We start from the raw sequence: 19,029 nt of genomic DNA, 5'->3' as shown, positions 1-19,029 counted from the left end.
TTCACAATAATTATTTAAATTAATATTTATAGAATCATTTAAATCAATACTCAAACATTATTTTTCTGCGCTTATATCATTTTTTAGAATTTAATTTAAGAATTCAAATGTAATTTGACAAACTATTGACGAGTTCATGACTTATTATGAAAATAAATAACTAGATCTGATTCAAAATGGATAAAAAACAAGGCTCGACTGCGAAAATAAAGTCAAAAACGAATTTAAAAGATGAAAAGACAATAGAATTAGCGGCGAAAATAGATGAAACTGATGAAATGAAGTTAAAAATGTTAGCTGGTCTTGACAAACCAGACCCAGAGGATTTGCTATACCCACCTGAACTGAATGCTCACCTAATTGAACAATTAAAGGTATTTAAAATAATAATTCAGTGTGGATACAAGCCTTTATTTTTACAGATTGCATTCTTTCTAGATCATTTTTCTTTAAGGCATTCCTTAACCCATTGATTATAGCCCTATAGAAGACGTCGACTTGAGGTTATAAGACTTGTCCATTCCTTTACAATGTTTGGTTTACCATAAGAACAAGCATTAATTGTGCAAATAGAAAAATTAATTGCTACTCTTTTTATTACATGTAAGCAGAATATTTATTCTGGGTTTGCGTTTTTTTTATATACCAGGTGCCAAACACGCTGGAGGCACCTGATTTTAATTGATACGGCCGCCCATGGACAATCACATTGCTAGAAGTGTGGCAAGTGAGTTGCCGTCCTGCCGTTCTGCTTTGATGTCCGATGATGAAACGTCTAACGTCGTCTTGTAGGCAAGCAACGCAAGTAGGAACAAAGTAATACTAGCAATGTAAACATGTCAACAGTCTTAATACATATATATGTAATAGTATTTGATTATAACTATAAGGTATTCTATATTCTTACTCAATATTATCGTTAAGTTTTTGTTTAGATAATGACAGGGGAAAATAATGAACTTCGGAAATGTATATTTACAAAAGACGAAGAATTAAAGGTACAAAATAAAACAATTGCCGATTTAAATCAACGTATACGCGATATAATATCCGGTTCCGGTCCTGCCATATCATCAAAATCAGCCGGAATCATTAGCGCTAAAATCACAGAGCTTTGCAAACAGAATCGTCATTTAGTTGCTGAAGTGGAGAGCCATAAAACTAAAAATGCTGCTCTAGAAAGAAAAATCATGCAACTGGATCTAATAAATAAAGAAAACGAAAAATTAGAAGCTTGTCTATGCAAAGATGAGATAGTAGACGTCAATCCTGATGAGTTGAAAGAATTAAATAACAAACTAGTAGTCGTTAACAAAAAGTTGTATGACAGCAAGAATAGGAATCTTGAATTAAAGAACGATATTCTTATAGCAACAAAAATATTGCAACAGGAATTAGGGGATAAATTCACTAGTATAAAAGACCTTCAAAATGATTTAGCAGGTTGGAAAGGAAGAGCTCAACAAATAGCTCTATTGCAAGGTAAAATTGCTGTTCTAGAAGAAAAACTGAATGGAAAGCATAAGGATCTTCTTGAAGCTAAAAAGAATGATCAAACTGTAGTAAGTTTTTACTTTAACACTTTAGGTAAATGAGAAACGAGAACGTTAACTAAAAGCTTGTCCAGCGCTTATAGGAGCCCTGATTAAATACTTACCCTACTCAAATAAAACAATGCTTTTGGTCCCTCAGATTAAATAACACCTATTAAAAATAAATACAACACGTTTATCTCTATGGTTCTTTATATTTTTTATTAAGAGTTACTGATACGAAACTTTTTTAGATATTACGTGACCTAGAAATGAAGCGAAAAAGAGAAGTAGACCGAGCGATGAAAGATTTTGAAGCATTAAAAGAAGATAATATTGATCTTAAACGTAAATTGGAAGGAGCTCGATGCAGAATAAGAAACTTGGAATGTGACGCTACAACGTTGCGGCAAAAAATGCAGACATTTGTTGAAAAAAGTAATCACGATGATTTGCTCGTGAACGAACAAAGGGTGGGTGCTGAAGTACATGTATTAATTTAGTAAACTCACACTGCATACAAATGTTGTAGTATTGTATTAATTTAACATATATTTTCAGAATCAAATCAAAAGCTTAGAATCCTACTATCAAGAAATTTTGAAAGAAAATACTGTAAAAATGAATAAAATGCACTCTGAAATAGTTGAGTATCAAAAACTTATTAAGAACACAGATGCAAAAATTGACGCATTAAGAGAACAAGCAACAGAAAAAGCTACAAAAATTGAAGAACTACGAGCGCAATTACTGAGATACGAAGAATGTTCATTGCAAAGCGTATTCTTTACACCAATGAAAACTGCAACAGACAATGAAATTAAAAAGCTGTCCGATTTAATTCTTATTTTAAATGAAAGAATAGATAATGAAAGGCACAAATACGAAGAATTAGATATAACTCATAGAAAAACAAAAGAGAAGAAAAGGAAACTTGAACGAAAGGTTGCTTTGGTTGAGGATGAATTGAAGATCTTGAAAGATTCCAAAAGAACATCTAGAGCTTCTAAAACAGCTATACAAAAAGAACAAACGTTTGATGGCTTTCCCTCGACTGCAGCTTCGTTAGGAAAAAAACATTCTTCAATTGCCGCTATCGCTGTAAGAGCTACTGAAACAGTATCGGATGAAACTCCAAGTGAAGGTTATGATTTGCTGGATAAGGATGAACTCAAATATAAACTGGAACTTGCCGAGGAAAAATTAAAAATATTGGAAGATAAACTCAAAATGATAGAAGAAGAAAAACAGGATGATTATAACCATCTCGTTGATATGATTCAAACTTCGAAACAATTATTTAATGAGGCCCTAACGGTTTTAAAAAGAGACAAGTGTCAGTGTATGTCATAATTTTGTATGTGTATTTTAGATTAATTACAAGAAATAATAAAACGGTTTAAAATAATGTTGATTTGGTTAAATTGTATACTATTTTTAAGCTATGTAATTTGTAAATATAAAATGGTGAAAGGAAGAAAATGCAAAGATTTTTAGGTTGGCAATATTTGCGGCAGCCATTTGTCATTTTTTGGCATGCGCGTTTGAGGATGCTACAGATATTGTGCTCATGAGTGTTTTGTTAAAAATTAAGTTCGGTGATTCAAAAGTTATTGAAACTTTCTTGTGAGTTTGTTTTTTAGTGTTTTGTTCTTATTTCAAGATGAATAAAACATGTGCGCGGTGCGAAAAAACTGTTTATCCCACAGAGGAACTCAAATGCTTGGACAAGGTAACATTGATAGAAAGTTAATTTTACTTTTTCCGTTTAATTAACTGAATTAATAACACTTTAACGCGAAATTATAGGTACGTTAGTTTAAGTACAAAGCCAATCCGAATTAAACCGGACGAATGACTCATAAAATTATATGAATACTTCGTGAGTTCAATTTATTACCATAACTAGGTATGTCTCCGCCCTGTATTCTTTATTAAGCAATAATATGACCTTGAGTTCACAAATATCGATACTATTGTCCGGTCTCACTTAGATTTATTATTTCCATTTTCATAATTACCACAGTAGATATCAAATAAATTTGATTTTTGCATATTTCGGTTTTTGCCATAGATAGATTACCTAATTTTCATGACGTTATCATAGGTATTATCTGTTATCAGATTATTTACATATTAAAAATAGATAAGGGAGATAAGTTAAATAATAACCCTGAAATGTTACTTCATCATGAATCTCGATAATTACATTTTTTTTGCGAACTAAAATACGTCAAGTTTCGTTACACGTATGTTACATGTTTGAAACCAAACTTGTACACAAAATGTTGTAATCTAACATTATATAAATTTGAACCCTGATATAAATATAATTATTACAGATCGCGAAAAATCTTCTTAAATTAAGAGCAATAAGGGTTATTTATGATAAATCAGTTATATTGTTTGCTATATTGAGAATAAACTGTCTAGGGTATTGACATTTTAGTTAAACTGTAGATTTTCAAACATAGTCTACCAATACAATGCTTAAACTAATGGTTTGGGATATAAGCCTACCAGCATCACACCAGCTTTGATCATGTGATTATATCTATGAAGGTTTTAATGTTCCCAAATTTAAAATAGCACATTCAAAATATCAAAGCTAACTTAACCTAACATAACCTTATAATTATAAAATTAAAATACAATTTTATTTAAGGTTTTACTTAGAATTAATATGGATATATGAAATCATGTATTTGCAAAGAAAGTTGTGTTCGTAGCTTTTGAATTATTCAATAACAGCTTTACTACTGCATATGGGGGTTAACTGTAGTCTATTATTAAAAAAAATAAGAATCTGTAACATACAAATTAAAAATATTTAAGGAAGAAGTAGAGTTACAACTCTCGATGACAAATTAATAGTGTGACTTGTGACTTATTTTTTTATGTATTATATGTAATTCTTTAAAACAAAAATCATTTAAACATTCTGGAGGCTTTGAAAAAGTAACAAGTGAACTTTGCTGCAATAATAATACATTTATTGTAAAACACAACAAGGACATGAAACTAGGTTAATGATGTCATAATGAATTTATCACTTTAATACATATAACAATTCAGCAAGTTAATTGTCCAAATAGGGTAGCTACTTACACATTAACAGTATTGTAATATGTCAGATTATATTGTCTTTATTTTACATAAGTTATAAATGTTGATTATTTATTATAGATTTGTAAAAAAATATAAAATTATTGCTTAAGGTGCTTTCGGCTAACTATAAGATGATATGTATAATGTAACATCATTCCCCAATATATCATATTTTATTTTAAACAAGATACCACATGGGTTGATTGAGTGTTTTGACACAAGTCTCTTGTTGCAACTTCTTCAATGATTATTCCATGTATTAAAAAATATAGCATAATTAATTACATACCTAAACCTTCCTCAGGACTACAGAAATAGACTCTGCATGTTTATTTTACAATAAATAAGAATGCTTTATCACTAATATTTATTATAAATAAACTTTTCCTTATTTTACTCATGAATTGTATTATCCTCTGCGTTTTTGTATGTTTAAATAAACATGGGTATTTCTCAAATTGATAATATGTAAATTATAAGCCATTTATTATTCAGTATTCTAAAACATTATTTATTTAGTAAGTAATTATGACACAATCAAGATTTGTCACAAAAATTGTCAGGCAATGTTCATTTGATTGACAATAATCATGAGATCTAAGAACCTAAAAAGGTGTTAGCCCCACTGATTCATTTTAATTTTTGATGAGATGATAATTGTTAGTTCATTCTGCATTTTGTCTTGTTTGAAAATCTGAGTTCAAATTTTAGTTATTTTTTTAATTTATTTTCCAGAATAATATAATAAAATCAAAATATGTATGTTACATTAGAAAACCTCTGTAATCCACAGCATAAATGTAAATATAAATGCAACATTGTAGTTTTGTTTAGGAACGCAATATAAACGCATATAAAAGTAGTTTTTATCTTACTTTTATTATTTTAGGCTATCTAATAACTGACTGGGTAGTCCATTTATCTCTCCCCATATACCTACGTTGTTGGATCTCGATGTACAGAGCCGAAGTCACGTATATCGTATATCTTTCGAACGAGAACAGTCATTAAAATATTTAGACCCTCTACAGAACCTCAGTATCTAGCTAGCTCACAATTTTATATGAGGAGGTCATGTATGTTGTATGCCAAATGATGCACTTATTCAGTAACTGATGATTTCAGAAAACTGACAATAGTTTTCTTATAGGTTTTTTGAACAAATAATGTGATAAGAAATCAAAAAGAAAGCTAAATATATTAAAATGCTGTATTTTGTAAAAATATAACTACACATCAAATTCACAGCCAGCACCTTTTATTGGAGCTGGTTAAAAATGATTAGATAAGTAAGACTCACAGATTGAATCATGTAATTACCACAATTCTCAGTTATTTCTCATCAACTTCAAGGTCATTTAACAAAGAAATTACAAAAGTATGAATTGAATCAGTGTTACTATATATACTCTGTGATATGTATGGAGCACCCCTAAAAGGCCTGGAACAGCTAGATTTTATCCTGATTCAATTTGAAGGTACTTGCTTACAATATACATATATACATTGCACTGAGGTAGTCTATATATGGTATGACATCACCAATATATGACATCAGTATTATGTACAATATTTGTACTCAGATTCCAGCATCATCTGATCAGATCTGACACATGAGATTGGATTTACCTTATACTTTTACAAATAGCATTGTACATATAAAAATAAATATCCATTGTTGTAAAGCCATGACCTCACAGTAAACAGTTGAACACTTTAATCTTAGGCCAAACAATTAAGGATATTAGCCCAAAGGAGACCATGATACTGGTGCCTACAGTTAGCATTGATTCTTTTTTGGCAAGCCTTCTAAGTCAGCCAGTTTCCTATAATTTTTTGTCCATATAAGCCAGTGTGAATGCACATAAAGAGGTGCCTAGATGTATTCCATAGTAATACCTAAGGTTATTTTTCAGGAGGCCTAAGTGCAATGTTTTAAATGTCCAAAATTTTGTGGACCTGACTATGCCTATGGGATGTTCAGGTTTCTGAGCACTAACTCGGGAAGATAGTGTATTATTAATTAGAGTAATTTCCTCAAAGCTATGAGTAATTCCATGAAGACTTGTATTCTGTACCTATTTTGTCCTTAATGAGGATATGAACAATTGCCATTTCAACAAGGTTACTTCAATATTGTTTTTAACCGATTCAAAAAACATAGAAGGTCTACTGTTCCAATGAAAAAGTATCTTTTATGCAACCAAAAAGCTCTAATTAGGATTTTTTATTAAGATATTTGCTATTTAGAACTGGCATAAATTGAGTTTATGAAAGGAAAATTTTAATTTTTATGTATTACCAATTTTTCTATGGCCAAATTTTAACAAAAAATATTATAGAAGTATTATACAATTAGGTGTCTTTTATAAACATAAAATATCTTTTGCTGTCCATTAATTATTTCTTTTCTTTTCTGAATTTATATAATAAATCACTACAACAATCTCATAGCCCAGCATTCTCTTACAGGCTAAAAGAGAGGTAAGAGTGAAAGGAAGTGCAAAAAAGATATTGATTAAAGTAAATATGTAACCTTTGGCATTTCATCAGTATTTATGTTTTTCTGTTGTTAGGCCTGGAAGAGACGCTATATAAGGCTGCCCATTGCATGCTATAATATTGAATTTAGTATGTGCAAAATTAATTTTAGATGTTTTGGATTTTTGGTTTGGGTGGCCCATTAGTTGTAACCATTCCTCGTCTCCAGGTAGGGTTTATATGCATTATTTATTATTTTTCAAGTGCTTTTCAGCATTTGGTGTTAGCATAGACTATAAATTACAATTTTGTTGTTTAATCGGTAAAAGAAATTCAATTCACTATTTCAAACTATATTTGCGATACCTATGTCCTAAATCTTATTAAATTTTGATTAATATAGTTTCATGGTTGTGGAGTAAAAGCATATCAGACGGTAACTACAGTAATTATTTATTTGTAAGCATTATGCAAGTTGGGCGTCCTATTGAGTTCGTAAAACTATAGGTAACATAAATTATATATAAGAAAAAACTTATAAATAAGTTCAAACATTTAAGAAATATAAAATTTATCTCATTCTAAACAATTTTGAAATTTAAATATTGCCTATGTATTTCATTACAATAAGTAACAATACAATAAGTAAGTCATTTCATTACAATGATAAGAAGTTTAATATATTGTCACGTTTTAATATTATAAAAAAAATAAAAAATTATGATTCCGGCCAGGATCGAACTGGCGGCCTTCTGCGTGTAAAGCAGATGTGATAACCACTACACCACGGAACCTGTGTTGGAGTGTCTCAATTTAGAATATAGATACGTATCAAAATTATGTAATTTGACCCCAAATAAGGAATATTATTTTTTGGCCTTTCCACTCAGAATTACGTGGATATTTAAAGCTGAACTGGTTTTAATGAAATTTTGGTGATCAGCCTTCTGTGCCTGTCGACTTGGGTATAATGCCTGTATCGTACCAGCGAGTGTTTAAGTCCATTGGTCTATTCTAGGTTTCGAACCCTTGACAAACACATCTGATAAATTAAGTCGGTCAAAATCATTAATTCCAGTAAAGAAATAATTATAAGCAATTCTCACATTAACAATGTCTAATTTAATTAAGCTAATTAAGTGAAATGCTGGCTTCCCACGGACGGACCTTACCTAATGTAGCAACATCCACAGTTTACTTACAAATTACGTATGACGTCATATCTTAAAACGCGCTATCAAAGTATTTTCGCTGGGGCTATACATTTCGATATCAGGGCCACTCAGTGCCAATTGTTTGACTAGTCAAGGATCCTTTCTTAAGGAAGTAAAATAACCTACCTACTAGAAGAGTCCTTGATGAAAAGAGTATCAATTCTTAAAAGGCCGACAAAGCAACTTCTCAACTCTGGCATTTAGAGTGTTCATGGACGGTAGGCACTTGCGAGCCTTCTGGAATTATGGTCTCACTTACCATCAGGTCAGCCTCCTGCCCGTTTGCCCCAGTTCTATAAAATTCGGATTAGAGTCATATTTCTGTTGAATAACATAAAACCATAATTATAAGTTACACCTAAACCTTTCTCAATCACCATTGAATGGCGAACAGTATTAAAATCGGTTCAAAATTTGTTGAGTTAATCGAGTACAAAGCGGCCTACATTTGCACTTTGAACATATGTTCTTAATAACCTCACTGACCTAGATTTAAAGTATATTGCTATGAATTATTTACTTATACAGTCAAAACCGTTTACGATCGTTTAGGACAACATACCAGTTACATTGACCAAAATCAAAGGTTCTGAATTCTATTGTGTTAGGTACTTGATAACAACGTCTCTTCGATGGCGTTGTAAGAGATTTTGACTGTATATATTATATATGTTTATTATTTAGTTGTTCCATTAATGGTAGTATAGACGAATTTTGGAGGGGAGCGGTCCTCTTGTAATACGTTACGATGCGGGGATTGAATTACGCGTTATTGACAATGGTAAGTATTAGATATAAAGAGTCACGGGGGGGTGCGTTTAATGGGGGGGGGGGCGGTTTCAAGATCTCCAAAAATTGCGTGACGTAATACTTGAACGCTCCCTAATCACACTGTCTGCTCACTTTAAAATCAAAACCAGTGATTTGAGCCTAGCTTGAGAGGTATTTTCAAATATGCATTTAAAATTCATTCGAGTAATATATAAAATTTAGAAATTAAAGTACTATTCTGATATTTCAGTTGTAGCCTCTTAGGCTTAATATAAATTATATAGAATTATGCAATAACCCTGTTAAGTACTCGGAAGTAAATGTTAATTAAGTAAATGTTAAAAATTAAATTTCCTTCTCCAGATTCCCTCAAAATTTGGAGATAAAACTCTCCAGTTGGCTGGACTGGGAGGACTATGTCTGTGAAGGGGGTTTCTACTAGAATTGTTATTTATAACTTAATATATGTGTTGAAAACAAAATGGTTGAAATTTTGTGTGTTTGTCTTAGTAATTACTTAGCTACTAGTAACTCACTCATTTGGTGCTTTTCAAAAAAAAATCCATACTGGAAGGAATCGCTTTGAGCAATAAGATCGCTCGTTTGCTTTAATTGTTTTTTATATTCTATATGGCGTGCGTTTACGAATTGTTTAAGATAATTGAAAGATTGTAATTGTAAAAATTAATAAAGTACTTAAATAAACATTTTTACTATAATATAACCTTCAAAGATTTCACAACAGTTATATAGATTAAGGAACGTAATTAACAAGCGCGTTTAAGTTGATGTATAGCGCCACCTATTTGTAAGAAAAGTAACTATTATCACACTGTCAACTGTCACCGAAAGTAGTTTTGTATCGACCTTTTCATATTAATAAATGGAATGTTTTCAGGTTTGGCACAAAGGGTGCTTCAAATGTCAAGAATGCGGGATGACACTTAACATGAGAACATACAAAGGTTATGGAAAACTGCCTTATTGCGAGTCGTAAGTATTTTTTTTTAAATAAAAATGGTTTCAAGTTGTTAGTCTGAAGGGCTTGACAGCTCCGCTCGGACTGTTTTTCCACGACTAGCGTAAAGGCTTCTGCGAGGCTTGAACTGTCGTGACTCGCCTGAAAGGCAGGACGGAAGCTCACTGGAGAGTGAAGCACGGAGTACCTCCTCACCTTTCCCGTTGAAAGCTTTTTTGTCTGAACAGACTTGCCGCACGGGCGGCGTTTATGAACACTCGGAGTCTTCCATATTCAGTAGTCAGTAGTAGTTTAGTAGCCAAGGGATTGGGATGGTTTTCAGCCTTGTTGAAGTGTCATAATAAATCTTAATATCTCTCTCTTCGACCGGTGGCTCATGTCTGTTGTTGCTGTTTTTATCGGCTCTGCGTAGTTTTTTTTTTGGAATAGAATCTCGCTGTTTGGCTTAAGGGCCTTTACAACCCAGCTCGGGCAGGCGGCCGAAATGAGTGTTTTCCCACGACTTTCACAGAGTAGTCAATCGCCTGAAGGGCAGGACGGCAGCTCACTGAAGTGAGCGAAGTACGAAGTTATTGTCCACGAGTAACCCGGTGAAGGCGGTTTTTTACCCTAATATTATTTTTATTATTATTTGCCGCACGGGGTATTCTTTAGAATATAATAATGATAGCCATTCATTTCTGTTACTTTTACACATAAATACATTTACATTTCTATCTGTGTGGCCTTTTTTGGCTGAGGGCCTTTGCCCTAAATCCCGCCATGCAGTCGGCACTGTGCCATATACTACCTGCTGTTCCTTTAATTTGGTCCTTTCACCTTCTTAGTATTCTATCTAGTAAAAAGAAACATGTATATAACGAATGTAAACTGTTCATTTGTAATTGAAATAAATGGATTATAATGTAAAAAAAAGTAGCTGAATCTCAGCTTTAATAAAACCAAGTGTTCACGCTACGTCTTGCTAATTAAGCGAGTAATTACATTCTAATCGGCATTGGGAAAGTAAAAACAAGTAAAAGTGCGCGAAACAACTTTCATGACACGCCCGAGTTAATCCGTGAATGTTTTATAACAGTAAAAACAAATATTAATGGATTAAAAAAACAACCTGTCATCGTTTGTCAAATTTCTAGACAAACGATGACAGGTCTAGTGAGAACTTCTTAACACCGGCATTAGACCCAATCAGGCAAAGGCTGATCACCTACTTGCCCCATGAAACAGACACATACGATACAGTCCTCAAAGGTTGATGCGCCAGTGGTATTTTTAGTGCTAAGTAAATTTAACACAATGCCCACATGCACATTAATAATTCGACTTCTTGGTTTTAATGCCGATATTTTCTTTCGTGAGAATGTTAATAACAGAGAAGTGTATTTTTTTGTATGCGGGATACTTGTCATTTTGTATAATTTTGTATCGATTTTTTGCAGACATGTGCCAAAAGCGAAGCATACGACCATGGCGGAAACACCAGAACTCAGGCGAATAGCCGAAAACACGAGATTGCAGAGTAATGTCAATTATCATGCCGATTTCGAGAAAAGCAAGGGAAAATTTACACAGGTGAGTCGAAGAGTGGTAGAGAACTTTCATCCAAACGTCCAAAACTCAGGAGCATGGATTGGGAACTACGATGCTATCATGATAATTTCATAATTGTATTACAGGATAATTCTGATATATTGATATAATATAATATGACTAGGATAAGTGATAGTGATATACTCGAGCACTTAGGGTTAAAAGAGAAGACATTGTTACAAAAGGGAATGCTTAGGTGGTTTGGTGTAGATGGATGAATGAGGATTGGTTTATGGCGGTGTGCCTTGTCGGACCAAATCCAGGAGGTACTAGGGGACAAGTTAAAAATACCCATAAGCATAAGCGCGGTGAATGTGATGAAAGTTAACGAAAGTAGACACGTATGTCAGGACTGTAGGAAGTGGAAGTTTATGGTATGAAAGAAGGTGTGTCCAGCTGCTTGACTGCAGTGAACACTGTACGGGAGTTGCACCGAGAGGAGCTTAGGCCATTCTAGAACTCACTCACTCTGCTGGTTCTACTACTCACAAAGTGTCTTGGGCTCCGAAATAAGAATCTTCCAGCGATCCCCGGCTTTGACACCTCACAATTACTGGCCTTCAGCTTAAGCAGGTCTTCTGTCGATCCAGCAGTGCCTAGGCCGACCTACTGGTCTTTAATGACTAGGCCGGCTCAGGGAAGCCTCCTGAACCTGTTAAACCATTTTTCTATATGAAGTTTGACACTACCAACAAATTTTGAGGGTATTTGTATATTTTAGGTAGCAGACGATCCCGAAACATTAAGAATTAAGGCGAATACGAAAATTATAAGTAACGTTGCGTACCACGGTGAATTGGAAAAGAAGGCCCAGATGGAGCGGCAAAGGCAGATTAATGAGAATGGCGAAATTGTTGGTGAGTATTTAAAAAATTGAGGGTACCTTAATGCTTAAATTCAACTCAGTCACATATGTCTACCAAGTTAGATGCTCTATCGTATGGATTAACAAGTTAATGGACTTTTTAATGGTCTGTTAAAACGCTTACGAAAATATCATTTTGATATTGGAAAAACGATTTGAATCATTACTAAAGGAAGCGTCATTCATACATTTTAAAGTGTGACTGTGCTTCTGTGTCATCAGAGTTGTAGCACTGTTATTATTGAAAATTTTGTTGCTATTCATAACTGCACAGTTTTTCTTTCTTTCACTTTCACATCATTTTCTGGTGGATGGCTATTTGAAATATACAAATTTTGACTTAAATAGAACAGAGCTGGTGTGGTAAGGAGTCAAAACTTTGAATTCTCGCCACTTGACCAGAAAATTCTGTTATAAGGATGGTACTCATTTATTTCTATATATAACATAATTTGTATGTTTCAATATGTGTTTATATGTTTTGTGTTTAGCATAAACCGATGTTCAGACAGACTTGCGGTCTGATAAAATCTTTTAGTATATTTATAAATATGAAGGTAGGAACAAAAATAAACTGTCAAATCATGGTTAAGCATGTTTAACGGTCCGTTAAAACGCAACTGAACATTGGTTTATGTTTGTGCTAACTAGATCTCGCAACAAACGATTATCAACATCAAATCGACTCGTACGCAACGGAGATGCTACCAAATCTACCACCGAAAAATCATTACCAAACACCCGCACGCCAAGAGTTCAAAGAGATTTACAACTACCCGCAATATGAGGAGTTGGCGTCGCAATCGAATTATGGCTCGAAAATTGGTAGGATTCAAGATTATGACCCGTTGAGCGATGGGCCGCGGGCGCCGCCCAACACTCAGCGGGCTTCGGCTACTTTGATTTATAACAGCTCCAGTGATAAGAGAGGTGAGGTTGCGTGGGAATTATTTTGAATTTCGAACACATTTTGAGTTTGGCATGGTCATACAGTGTGATCACGGCATGTGACGTTAGTAAAATTAACAAAATTTTAAAGAAATGACTTTTTAAAATATTTTATTTACATTCACAAATAAAATAATTCCCATTTATAAACAATCATATACTAGAAACTAATTTGCTATTTGATGTTCATATATCATTGCACAAATCATTGTATTGTGTGTTTGGGGATTAAAAATCTACAACTTTCTTGACTGCTCAGTAAAAAAACAGTTATAACATATATTAAGGGAGAAATTTTGACAAATTACTCAGTTGGCAGGCGATCGATGAAAGATTACAGATTATAGATGACAAATGACAGCTGAGAGCTGATATTTGCTAAGCTGGAATATATCTAATTGTAATAATTATGAATTTACTTTCACATGACAGTTGACAGTTGATGTTTGTCTTTGTATATCTGTCACATTAATGTATAACACTCTAAATATTTCAAAAAAATTAAAAACATAATTTTGGTGATAATGATGCAGACATTAAATATACATCGGTCTAATTAGTGCCAACTGGCATCTGTCAACTGTCATACGCCAAATGTCAAAGGCTGCATACTTACTGTGTTATAATTTCAGGAACACAGCAAATCCAACAACAGACTCGCCACATAGGGCGCGTCACAGATATGGATCCACTCGCGAATGAGCATCACCAATCGCAGGTCACGCATCAGTCACACAGGCCGGCTAATCATCACAATCAGGTTGGTATACTATTTTCAGTAGGGTCTCAAGTTCGTTTCCCTCTTATAATGCAAGAGTGATATTATATAATATATTGTTTTATGGGCTATCTAGTTCACCATTGCTCCAAGCTCCATTTAAGCAATCTTTTTATTATTATTTGAGAGTTTTATCAGTTACTTTAGGACTTCGTAGTTATTCTTGTTTTACTATAGGAGATGGATGTAAAAGTGTATTTTCTTATTTATTTATTGCCTATAGATTTCAGGACTTTGCCTTTTTTATTTAAATACTTTGCTACCAGACTTTTGTTCCAAATTTAAAAAAGGAGACAGTAGAGCAAATCTCATGGATAATCTATTTTAGTCAAAATTCATTCCAAATTTAAATAAAGAAAACATTTGAAGTCCAGAGTAAATCACACAACCAATTTATTTATTCAAATAATATTCCAAATTTAATAAACCGATCTGTCTAATAAAACGAATAACCTTATTTAATAAAAAAATGTTCCAAATTTAAATAGGCCTTGAGCAAATCTCTAGGAACTATTCCTAGCCAAAAGGAATAACTTTTAATATTTTGTTTCAGCGAGTCTACGTAGCGATGTATGACTACGAAGCAAATGATAGCGATGAGGTAAGTTTTTTTTAATTGTATTACATTACGCTGCTACCACACTAGTTGAATGTAAGGTATGGTATGCTATGACCGTACTGTCGTAATATAGATTATAGATTTACGTCTTATTATAGATAGACGTGATTTTCAGCCCTTTAAAATTGGACTCAATTTAATTATGTTACTGAAGATATTGGAAAAACATACATACATTGGATTACAGGTATCATTCCGCGAGGGAGACCTGATTTCAAATGTCACCTCCATAGACGAGGGATGGATGACCGGTCAAGTGTTAAGAACTGGTCACACCGGTATGTTGCCAGCTAATTACGTCGAACTTGCCCCAAATTACCCCAATTAAATTGTTAATTGTTTTAAGGCGATTTTAAAATTTTATCATATTTTTAATAAAGCATTACGATATTTGTAATAATCTTGTTCCCTTATAATAGCTTCCGACCCCGACTTTGAACCAATATGTTTCAATCAAATTATATTAACCGTTATTAATTATATAAGAAAATCTTCCTCAGGAATCACTCGTAACTATTTGGGATAACTATACGAAAATCCGTTCAGTTATTTTTGAGTTAATCGTGTTAGTATATAGACGCAGACTCAACTTTTTACTATAATTAGATTCAATAATTTAAATTAAACATTTATAGCAAGGACGCAAATCGCTGAAAGCAAGATGGCGTCGTCCTGTGACGTAACATGCTTGTAAACACGTCACAAACGTCAAGTTTTTCACTTAATTGTCATTCTTTTACACACATTTCGATCAACAGCAGACTTCTAGGCATGATGGCGTCAATTTGCTTGTAAACGCAATGAAATAAAGTCTCAAACTCAAAGTTATGTAATTTCAACTTTGAGTAAACTGTGGTATTTTTGTGACACGATTATTATTATTGACTATATCTCCGTAACGATTTAAGGTATGTTTAAAACCCTCAATAACACTTTATATAATATCAAATAGTTTTACTTGTAAATGAACTAAACGCAGTTCCTGTTGCGCGTTAGTATTCCGCTTAAGGAAATCGCTTGTTAGCGATAAGCCCGTTGCCTACATTTAAGTTCTGATTACATTTATTGTCCTCTCAACAAAGAGTCAATTGTTCTTACGATCTGATAAGATGACATTTGCAATCGATTTATCTGTGACGTGTTTGGTATCACGTGATTCATAAAGTCAATATGCATTTTGAGGATTTTATTACAATTTTTAATCTATTTTAAAGTCCATAAAATTTTTCGAGTATTTTATCATATTGTTAGGTTTAGGCTACGTGAGGATGAAACTACAAAAGTACAGGACCTAATATAAACTTGATATTCCTGAATTAATAGTGGGGTTGGAACGCTCGTTATAATTAATATCTGCCTTAAGCCGCTATTGTTGTCATTGTTATTTGTATGCTCCCTTGCCATGCCCATCTATTATATATGTATATATATATATATATATATATATATATGTTTTATATACTCTGTAAATGATATTTGTAATGTCAAGAGATCGCCTACATATACAGTTTGTTAAAATATTTACCGGATTTTTGTACCAACACTGGAAACACATCGGTATTTGAGAGCTGTCACACTTTACTTGAAATGATGTCAAAAATCAAGTTTTGTATGCGTCGACTAACTTTTTTTAATATGTTTACCGAAATGTGTGGCGTTTTGTACAAGAACCGGCAACACAACGGTATTTGAGAGCTGTCACACGACTTAGTTGTCAAAAATCATTTTTTAACTATCTGTTTGACAGTTTCATAAACATTCATCGATCGAACTCTCACGAGTCAGTTGTCTAATATTTTTTACTGTCTGTTTGACAGTTCTCTAGCAAATATTGTATTTTATGGTTAGATATAAATGCTATAAAATCACTGTTATTTCATATAATTTCATTTCATTTTAATATTGCGCATTAATATAGCAGGTTTTATATAATTCGTAAGGTCTAATAATATAATTTTAAAATTAGCAGAACTTGCCTAATATCAATATTATAAAATTAATTTTGACCAGCTGAAAAAAAGCGAGACGCCTATAGTTTTGTACACACCGAGTTAAAACGTCAAAGTTTTAACTCGGTGACGACGTTTCGAGAACTGTCTAAACATTTGCCTTAGCGAGACTATGGAAAATGTTTGGAAAGTTTCAAAAATGCACAAATTTATTTATAGAAATCATATATAAAATATTGTACGACTGTGGTAGAGATGGGTAACTCACTCCGCTAGCTTTGACCTAGAGCTAGTTTGACCTACTGGTCTCTGACCACCAGTATAAGCTTTCTTCTCTGTGCACTCAGCCGACGTACCCGCTTGTTATAGATAGTTTTTCCACAGAGCGCACAGCGTTATCATGCTACGTCATTTATCAGTGACAAGTTTTTTTTGAATATAGAATTGTCTCATTAATTAAGCTAGTTTTTGTCATCTGTCAAATGTCAACTATCATTTGTCAAGTTACCCATCTACGACAGACTTCTGTGTTGTTTTTACATACAACAGGCTATAGATTTTAGCGTTCACTGTCGTTTGTCAAATTTTAAGCGGGAACTCGTGTTTCCTATAGCCAGACTACATATAAAATAAATTAACGCTTAGAACAAAATAAGTATTTTTGCTAAAATGTATGTTTTTGATATAATACCATTAGATTCGCCACGAATGGAGTCCCTAATCGAGCTGTGTGATAAGTTCTTCGTTCTATATACATTGTCAAGTGTCAAATTTCAAGTGTTTTCGCATTTGTTTTCATTCCATTTCTCCGGAAAGTGCTTTTATTATTGTAAATATATTTTTTATACTCTACAAATTATGGCGTCATTATATTTATACAATTTTACTATTATATCTGTGACAAGGTGACATAAACAAACACACGCAAGGCCAGTGTGCCGCCATTTTATATTTGACACACGAAAATTCTCTGAAATATCTCATCAGATATGTATGAATAAGAGCATAATATACAGAGATTTTACATTCCTTTTAATTCCATTGTTCGTAAAGAAACCTCATTTCATATGCTTAATCTGTAGTCTTAAACGTCTTACTTTGACAGTTCAGTCACTTTCAATATGCAGTCGTTGACAACACGAATTTTATGTGAAATATAATCTTGCCAACGTTTGTAAAGAACCATGCCCCACATACAATTAATTTACGGAAACTTCAAGAAATTAAAAAAAAATACTGACAGCTCTGAAAAGCTTTAAGTTGCCGTTATTAGATACAGTCGAAAACCCGCCAATATATCTTAGACATGACTAGCCTACACTTATAGATCTGTATAATCCAGTATAACAAATCTATTTTCATCACAGTGTTAATCCAATTGCGTAGAAAGAGATGAAGAACACAAAAAGCATAAAAGGTTTCCATGTCTTAAGTTTTGAGCTGTCAGAACTGTCAGAACAGAACTAACACGTGACGTGGTAATCCGTTTCCTTGTTACAACGTAGACCCAATTTCGTAGATAAACACGAACAATTCAAATAGTCCAAAGAGATTCATATTTTTACTTAGGGCTGTCAAAACTGTTATATTGACATAGACAAAACTGGCAATTGACGCTTTGAGGTTTCGTTACACTTAAGTTATGCACAAATATTTATTTTAATTTAAGTTAGTTAATTCTACATCACATTTGAACAGAAATTTCCTCTACTTATAATCGTTCGTTACAAAAGTAACAGTATTAAGATAAATGTGCCTTGTAAAGTTATAATATATATTTTAAGAAAATCGTTGTTTTATTTCAATCTTCCCAGTAATTGTTGGTTTGGGCTTAAAACATGCTGGCATATCAGCTATGTACGGTAAACATTATGTGTGCGTACCTTGGCCAGGTGTTGTGCTAAGACCGGTCCATTTTAAAGGGTTAAAGTCCAGGGTAAACCACGTGTTGGTCGAAGGAGAGAATCATGGCTTCGCAACGTTATGGATAATGCGACTGCGAGAGTTGTTGCATCTGGCATAGGAGAGGACACGCTTCACGAGACTGATGGCCACAATTACCTTCAGTAATGCAGAGGCACCAAGAGTAGTGTGTGTAAAATATTTGACTAATTCAATTTTTTTGGGAACATGAGGTAAGAGCCGTTCTATTCTTGTTGGGGTCACGCAAACAGAAAAATATATTTAAAAAAAAT

General features: G+C 33.1%; 2 protein-coding genes and 1 non-coding gene across 4 annotated transcripts; 2 read left to right on the top strand and 1 right to left on the bottom strand.

Moving 5' to 3' along the window:
* Positions 1 to 133: 133 nt before the first annotated feature.
* On the top strand, positions 134 to 2,905 carry LOC123718605 (coiled-coil domain-containing protein 13-like). Its single transcript, XM_045675258.1, has 4 exons — positions 134 to 374; positions 936 to 1,562; positions 1,787 to 2,005; positions 2,094 to 2,905. Exons 1-4 carry the CDS (start codon positions 177 to 179, stop codon positions 2,883 to 2,885), a joined length of 1,836 nt encoding a protein of 611 aa, XP_045531214.1. The 5' UTR covers positions 134 to 176; the 3' UTR covers positions 2,886 to 2,905.
* Positions 2,906 to 3,066: 161 nt separating this feature from the next.
* LOC123718483 (LIM and SH3 domain protein Lasp) lies at positions 3,067 to 18,622 on the top strand. 2 transcript variants are annotated; one of them, XM_045675027.1, is made up of 8 exons: positions 3,067 to 3,264; positions 10,005 to 10,099; positions 11,525 to 11,657; positions 12,397 to 12,532; positions 13,192 to 13,470; positions 14,121 to 14,248; positions 14,820 to 14,867; positions 15,073 to 18,622. In XM_045675027.1, the coding sequence occupies exons 1-8, from the start codon at positions 3,196 to 3,198 to the stop codon at positions 15,211 to 15,213; spliced, it is 1,029 nt and encodes a 342-aa protein (XP_045530983.1). In that variant the 5' UTR covers positions 3,067 to 3,195; the 3' UTR covers positions 15,214 to 18,622. The 2 variants fall into 2 exon arrangements, with proteins under 2 accessions (XP_045530983.1, XP_045530984.1); XM_045675028.1 differs by lacking the exon at positions 13,192 to 13,470.
* On the bottom strand, positions 7,843 to 7,915 carry Trnav-uac. Its single transcript has one exon. It is a non-coding gene; the product is annotated as a tRNA-Val (tRNA).
* Positions 18,623 to 19,029: the final 407 nt, after the last annotated feature.

This window comes from Pieris brassicae, chromosome Z (genome assembly GCF_905147105.1).
Source record: "Pieris brassicae chromosome Z, ilPieBrab1.1, whole genome shotgun sequence".
Classification (NCBI taxonomy): domain Eukaryota; kingdom Metazoa; phylum Arthropoda; class Insecta; order Lepidoptera; family Pieridae; genus Pieris; species Pieris brassicae.
Note: the sequence above shows the minus strand (reverse complement) of the source record. Positions and strands in the feature narration are given on the sequence as shown.

Coding starts and splice junctions, on each gene's coding strand:
- LOC123718483 (XM_045675027.1), top strand. CDS start 3,196: ATGAATAAAACATGTGCGCGGTGCGAAAAAACTGTTTATCCCACAGAG. Junction 13,471..14,120: donor CAGCTCCAGTGATAAGAGAG/GTGAGGTTGCGT, acceptor TTATAATTTCAG/GAACACAGCAAATCCAACAA. Junction 14,249..14,819: donor CGGCTAATCATCACAATCAG/GTTGGTATACTA, acceptor ATTTTGTTTCAG/CGAGTCTACGTAGCGATGTA.
- LOC123718605 (XM_045675258.1), top strand. CDS start 177: ATGGATAAAAAACAAGGCTCGACTGCGAAAATAAAGTCAAAAACGAAT. Junction 1,563..1,786: donor AAAAGAATGATCAAACTGTA/GTAAGTTTTTAC, acceptor AAACTTTTTTAG/ATATTACGTGACCTAGAAAT. Junction 2,006..2,093: donor TGCTCGTGAACGAACAAAGG/GTGGGTGCTGAA, acceptor ATATATTTTCAG/AATCAAATCAAAAGCTTAGA.